This window comes from Sprattus sprattus, assembly GCF_963457725.1.
Source record: "Sprattus sprattus genome assembly, chromosome: 3".
NCBI classification, from domain to species: Eukaryota; Metazoa; Chordata; class Actinopteri; order Clupeiformes; family Clupeidae; genus Sprattus; species Sprattus sprattus.
Window position 1 is genome coordinate 60,227,463 of NC_137922.1, and position 7,500 is coordinate 60,234,962.

At 42.9% G+C, this 7,500-nt stretch overlaps 1 protein-coding gene across 1 annotated transcript in view; it reads right to left on the reverse strand.

Moving 5' to 3' along the window:
* pde6c (phosphodiesterase 6C, cGMP-specific, cone, alpha prime) overlaps window positions 1-2,845 on the reverse strand; it is a gene marked incomplete at both ends in the record, with an annotated part of 13,454 nt that extends 10,609 nt beyond the window's left edge. Inside the window, 2 exons of the mRNA XM_080834272.1 lie at window positions 1-135; window positions 2,384-2,845. The exon at window positions 1-135 is cut by the window's left edge and continues 18 nt beyond it. Of these exons, the coding sequence (XP_080690398.1) occupies window positions 1-135; window positions 2,384-2,845 (597 nt within the window). The remainder of the gene's footprint in view (window positions 136-2,383) is intronic.
* Between the last annotated feature and the right edge of the window lie 4,655 nt (window positions 2,846-7,500).

A 7,500-nucleotide genomic window follows, 5' to 3' on the forward strand; every position in this document is an offset into this window, starting at 1 on the left:
GAATTCGGCGCCGTCGACTCGGTTTAGTGCTGTGATGACGCCCAGACAGTCCTTTCCGGACAATACAGGAGCGATGAGCATGTTCTTGGTTTTATATCCCGTTTGTTTGTCGACAAAGTCACTGAATTTTCCATTCTGAAATGGGAACAATCATAGTATTGTAACGAAGGAAACATTGAAGAACAACTGCAGCGTGAATGGATTCAACGTGAAAATGTCCGAAGTGAACGCCTTGTTGGTTTATTTCTTTTCTAAAAATGTTCACCCAACTTTCGTCATGAACTGCCGTTGGCAACCAGACCTGCACGCATATTGACACAGTGGCCTCCTCCTCACCTGTTGTGGCTGCCATATCCTGACATCGGCTAACTTCTGTAGGCTAGTGGAACTGATTTAGCTCTATCATATACTTCAAAACCAGAACATATGTATGTATGTTCACTGTTTGATGATAGCATAAAGTGTGGTAATTTTGGCCAGCATTTTGCATCAAATTGAAAAATACATGTTGTTTTAAACAACCAGACGAACAAACAGGTGGTAGAAAATGTCTGCTCAAAACCTTGTGGTGTGGTGGGGACCTATCTTTTTTTTTTAATTTTGTCTTAATTTTTCAACAGTTTTGATCCTGTTGTGGTGTATATTTATAATGATTCTCCATTTATATATATGTTCCTGATCTAGTGTATCTACAGATTGCTGTAGATATACCTAGATCTTGCTTTGTTTTTTTATCACTGATGCTGCACACACCCATTTTTGGCCTTAAGTCAGTTAAATGATTCTTTAAGCTATTTTATAACAATCACAACACTGTTTTATAACACTTTTATAACACACAAATCTACGGCCACGGCTTAAGGCTGTAACACAAGGATTGAATCTGGCCTCTGAACTCACTAAATGTCCTGTGTGTCCTCTGGAATCATTAGCTGTGCATTAGTGTATATATAGGCCTAGGTTCCAAACTACGTGGCAGTCCATTAAAACAGCAGTTTGTTTTTCGGACAGTATGTTGCTGTTTCAATAGTGTATTATATATGTGAATTACGTGCATTGTCCGTTAAATCATTTGTGCAGTGTTTTACATGTGTTTGATTAACGTGTTGTTTAAATGACACAGGAGAAAGAGTTTGCCTGACAACGATGCTGTGATGTTTTATGAATGAACAGGAAATAAAGAAAGTGACATTTACAAAACAAACCTCTGTGACTTGTTGTTCTATCTTTTATATTTTCCTTGCATGTATACTAGGCCGAAATAAAAAAAACTACAGTGATAAATCTACAAGGATGTTCTTCTGCTTTTCAGAAGAATTCCATTTGCTCTTTTGTCAACGAAAAACCTGATCAATGATCCCAGACGTTATTTGTGCACAGCTGATAGTCACCTCACCATTGATAGGCTACTGTGATAGTCACCTCACCATTGATAGGCTACTGTGATAGTCACCTCACCATTGATAGGCTACTGTGAACGTCACCTCACCATTGATAGGCTACTGTGATAGTCACCTCACCATTGATAGGCTACTGTGAAAGTCACCCTCACCATTGATAGGCTACTGTGAAAGTCACCTCACCATTGATAGGCTACTGTGATAGTCACCTCACCATTGATAGGCTACTGTGATAGTCACCTCACCATTGATAGGCTACTGTGATAGTCACCTCACCACTGATAGGCTACTGTGATAGTCACCTCACCATTGCGGTACCCAATTGGAATAGGCTTTTTTTTGCCTTTAATCAGATAGGGTAGTGAAGGTTTGACAGGAATTGAGCTGGAGAGAAGCGGTGAGGAGTGGGATCGGGAGATGACCAGGGGTCGGATTCGAACCCGGGTCCCCGTGGGCGTTCAAGTCCGTTCATGGTCGGGGCTGCTGCTTGAGCCACAGCTCCCCCAGCAGTTAACTTTCAGGGATGCACTTTTAGTCTCTTTAAGAAAATAGGAATCCTATCCTGTCCCATAATGAGGATCATTGCCTCAAGGAGTCCACCTGCTTCCACCTGTCACTCAGTGGTGCAGTGGTCCCTGGAGAAGTGGGTGTACTTTTTAAGCAGCCCATACAGCACAGGATAAACGCCCTGTTTAGGAAATGGAATGGTATGGAAATGAGCCCTAGTGACTAGTGACTATGTTTAAGGCAGAGATAGTGACACACACACACACTCTGAATTCTATCTCTGCATTTTACCCATCCAGGGTAGTGATACACACAGTGATACACACAGTGAAGCACACTAACCCGGAGCAGTGAGCTGCCTGTGGCGGTGCCCGGGGAGCAGTGATTGGGGTTAAGTGATTCTGACTGAAATATAAGTGGGTATATACTCCGTATACCTGCATATACCCTGGACTACACCAACTGCTGTCACTCACCTTTGAGACATCAGGAATGTTGATCTGTTTCTTGGCGGTGGAAACGTGTCCAACGATACCCATGTCGGTGGGGAAGACAATCTCGGCGGACATGGCCACCAGATTGTTCTCGTACTTGGAGGTGGGGGTGATGTCGAACAGACAGGTGGCCAGCTCAGGGATGCCGTTCCTGGCCCGCATGATGAAGTAACTGCAGCGGTCCGCATTCACCAGGAGGCAGATCCTCTGGATCACTGTGTGCATGGCCTTCTCCATGTCCGTCTCATTCTGTAGGGCCTTCACCAGGTCGAAGATGATCTGCGACTCCTGGATCTGGGCCACCTCCTTGAAGGAGCTCTCCGCTTTGAAGGTCTCATTGAAGGCGGCGGTGATCACCTCCGCGCGGACCTTCTTGTCGAAGTATTCCCGGGCGAACTGCGGGTTGTTCTCCAGGTACTTCTCCACGCTATCCTTGTCTGCCATGTTTCTGGGTTCGACGACGGCGCTTGGGTCTCTCTTGGTTTGGCCTCACTGAAGCATCACACCCGTGCTGGGGAAGCCAAGAGGGGAAATCGGATGTCGGTTAGGGTTAGCAGACTAGAGCTCCAGCCTGGGGCATCGTCCGGTCGGCACCAACACCAGCCTCGAACAAGAGTCTCCTCTGAAGCTCCTCAGGCAGGCAGGCAGGAACACCGCAGTGGGCTTAGCCGGCTGATAGGATCAGGGAGGAACGCTAATTAATGTGACGTCACGACATTAAACCCCCGCTAAGCTTTCTTAACCTGCAAATCCTAACGCTGATCATTTTATAGGGGACAATCCAATCAGAAGGCAAGCCACTGTTGTTTATCACCTGCGGTTAAGATGCTACGTCGGTGGGAAAATGACATAGTGTTACTTGTTTATTTTTTTTTTGCAACATCAGACATTAGGTTTGGTAGGCTCAACTACAGCTTAATTAGCTCAGTTACCCCTGGTCTTTGTTCTTTTAAGACTTGGTCATCCCATGGTATTCTGCTGCACCTTGCTGTTAAGTAGGCCAACTGTATTTTAACTGAAGGTTATTGTTTGGTCACAGGCAAGCACTTGGGTTAGTAAAAAACAGAGCAATATGATGTTACTACTAAAACTATTCTTTAAACAACATACAATGTTGGTCTTTGTTCCATGGCATCTACAGCAAGATAAAAATACACGTGGTTCACTTAAAATCAGAAGTCAAATAGAAATAGAATAGAAATCGAAATTAAAAGAAAAACAAAAAAAGGGCTCTAAGTTCAAGGAACACGACTAATGTGGGAAGTTGTGCTAAATGGTTTCGTAATTGTAACGACTGACCTTAGTTGGCGAGCGTCAACAGAATGGCAAGGACAGTTCTAGGAAAAGGCTTCAGTCGGAAACAGCATTCTATAATTATCCTGTTCACACTGTCTGCACACACACACACACACACACACACACACACACACACACACACACACACACACACACACACACACACACACACACACACAGACGTTGAGGGAGGCAGCCAGTCACAGAACAACGGATTTAGCAAAGGAAAGGCAGAACCTGCATCTTTTGTCCAGGGCACTCTAAATACAGAAGGTTTAGAAGGGTATTGTTAGGCTGTGTCTCTCCTACTAACTAGGGGAAACTTTTATAGATTAATCCGATGGTGAAGTTCCTCTGTGGATGGACAGGAGGATGGCATTTTCCTGCAGTACAGGCCAGGCCATTTACAACATGTTTCTCACAACAGCTTCCAGATCAGACCACATTTGAACCGTTATCTCTAGTTATGTTGTTATGTTGGGGTTAATGTTATCTGGGCCCTACCTACAAACATCAACCTGTTTCCCTCAAGACCAATTTTTGTAAAGTGAAGAAGCAAAGAGATTAATACAAATAAAAATATTTTTTCTAACGAATTCTCTAAACAATTATTTCTGCTTCTGTGTTGTCACACATGTCAGCTCCAGAGCAGGTGGGCACCAGCACGCAGCCACACACACGCAGCCGTGTGCCACTGGTGCTCTGTGGATTGACATTTGATGGTTCTAACTCATTCTTATTTCTTAATTCAAATATTTCTGCTTCTCTGTGGTCACAGCTGGAGACAGATGATGGAGATGGACAGGTTGATGGCACCTGCTAAGATCGACAGGTTGATGGCACCTGCTAAGATCGACAGGTTTGATGGCACCTGCTAAGATCGACAGGTTAATGGCACCTGCTAAGATCGACAGGTTAATGGCACCTGCTAAGATCGACAGGTTGATGGCACCTGCTATGGCAGCTGTGGTGGTGTCCAGGCAACACGTGAGAGGCGTTGGCACCGGCGTCTCGTCCTGCTGTCTCACTGATCCTGAGCGTCATCGTTACGCAGAGATCCACAAGGCAGAGGTGGAGGCCTGGGTGGCACTGAGGGCAGGGGGGCGGGTGTTTGTGAGTGTGTGTGTTTGTGACGAACCAGCAGTGTGTCCCGACAAGGACTGGTGACAAATGCTGGAACAAGCCAGTTGTAAACATATAGAAACAAGACAAATATGTTTTTCACAATAAAACTCCAACTTTACTTGAGTTGAGGTGAGTTTAGTGTAGTTTCTTTCATCTATAAACTTCATCTCCCACATTAGCCTCATGTGACTTGAGACGCACATTTTATAGTTGTTAAAAAACGGTTTACAAAAAAAATCCCTTACTACTTCTAGCATTAGGCTAGCTCATTATGGGACAGCGAGAGCGGCAAACTGCTTCTTCAAATGGCACTTTCCCTTTTCGTTCTTGGCTGTGTCGCATTTTAAGCCTTCCCCCCTGGGGCATTGTCTTAGCGAAGACCTCCTTAGCCTTCTGACTCAGTGATGCAGGAGCTTCTCTACACACACACACACACACACACACACACACAGGAGCTTCTCTAAGCCTTAGCTTTAAATAGTTTAATGCAAGGGTTTACTCACGCAATCTTGTTCCAGGTGAATATGAGGTTTGTAATGTCAGACATCAGGTAGGGAAGGACCTCCCCACAGTCCCATCAGTAGAGAAAACCATCACACACACACACACAGGCCTCTATCTGTCACACACACACACACTCAGGCCTCTATATATAACAGAGAGATAGAGATCTGTCACACACACACCTACTACTCTAACGTGTGTGCTTTGACACACAAACACACAGTGATGAATACTGGCATCTAAAAGTACATTTCTCCACCAAAACTCATTTTTTTTTTCTTTTTTCTTCGTACACAAGTCATTCTTATCCAGGTGGTTTACATTTCACCTATTAATAGGTACTTCCTCAAAACGGACTCTGATTTAAGGTAGTCAGCCTTATGAAATCACTTTGATTTTTTTGTGCCAGATTATGTGTTTTCCATTTTTTTTTCTCTATATTTGGTTTAATTAATTGTATTAAATCATGTCTAGTCCAAATACTCGTAGGCTTCTGTGCTGTTACACACAATAGGCCTGGAGTTTAATTTTTACAATAATTTTTTAATTTAATTATACAAGAAAAAAATAATCAAACATACAGTGCCACTTGAAAGTATGTGAACCCCTTGAGCACTAAGAGTTTTCTGTTGTTTTACCATGATTTTTCATTTTTTTTAATCACCAATTTTCCATAGATGAAATGTCAGGTTTATGTTTATCATTTGCATGTACTTGTTTGGAGGGAATTGTTTGAGTAGCCAAAAAACTACATGAAACATGGAATTAGTCCATTTCAAAAGTAAGTGAACCCCCAGCTGAATTGGTAAAGTCAAGCAGGTAACAGATTTGGTGAAACTTATTTGGGTGCTCAAATAGTCAATTAAGCAAACCCATCAACTGAGACATCCTTAGGGAAAGGTTTGGGCAACACAGATTAAAAGAGAGAGGAAACCAACCAAACTGCTGTAGTGCCAAGGTGTACCCACACAGATCAACAATGCCGAGAGGAAACGAGATATCCGAGAACATCAGGAAGAAGGTACTGACCGCCCATCAGTCTTGGGAAAGCTATAAGACCATCTCCAAAAGATTCCAGCTCCATCCATCCATCCAAGACAAATAATTTAGAAATGGAGGGCATTCAAAATGACCGCATCTCTGCCTTGAGGTGGACGCCGATCAAGACCATCACCAAGAAGCACCAGAAGAAGAATAAATCAGGTAAAAGTCAACCCACACATCACCTCTAAAGAGTTTCGGACCTCTCTGGCAGCATCTGGGGTAAATCATACTTTAAGGGGAGATTACCTTCTGGTCTCATTCAACGAGACTTATGTTCGCTTCTCATTGCGTTGGAATGCGTCAGTTCGCTATAATGTGCCATTACTTCCAAAACCACAGAACATCGTAGGATTTCAATAACTTTTGCTCACTGTCTCTGACAACATCTTTGACCCATTACACTATCGAATGTATTTCTCTCCCATCATAATTTCCCCCCCGAACGGTCAAATTCTGCCTGGGGGGTTTGCAGAGTGGAGGGCATAGGGCCCTGTGTGTAAAAGCGTTCACAAGAAAGGGAAATGGCTCCAACTTGTATTGCCATTATTTTATTTGAGGCTCTGTGCCAAGCGTACAGTACGATATATATAGGAGGAAACACAATAAAGTCACCGCAGTCATTAAACAAACATCCCAAGTGCAAATAAAACTTCCATTCTACCCATAAATTACTAGATGTTTACATTTAACGAAGGAAGAAAAACAAAAGGTCTTACAAGGTCACACATAACTTATAGAATACCAGACATATTTGGGACTGAAACTAACACACATAACTTATAGAATACCAGACATATTTGGGACTGAAACTAACACACATAACTGATAGTATACCAGACATATTTGGGACTGAAACTAAATCTCTTTCAGCATCAATGATTGCGTACGTGTCATAATGGGTTTATGGGTAAACATGGAACGGACGTTTGTTCAATGAAGGTTACGTTTCAACTTAAAATGGCGGAGCGTGATGCACACAGTAATACAATAAAACCAAAAAGTGGATTCCTAAACACCCACCACATTTCAACTTAAGAAAATACAAAAATAGTCATTAAAATTTCAGAAAAATACTTTTTAAAATGGTAAAACCTCTGACGGAAAAAGCAAACCAAAACAAAACAAACAAA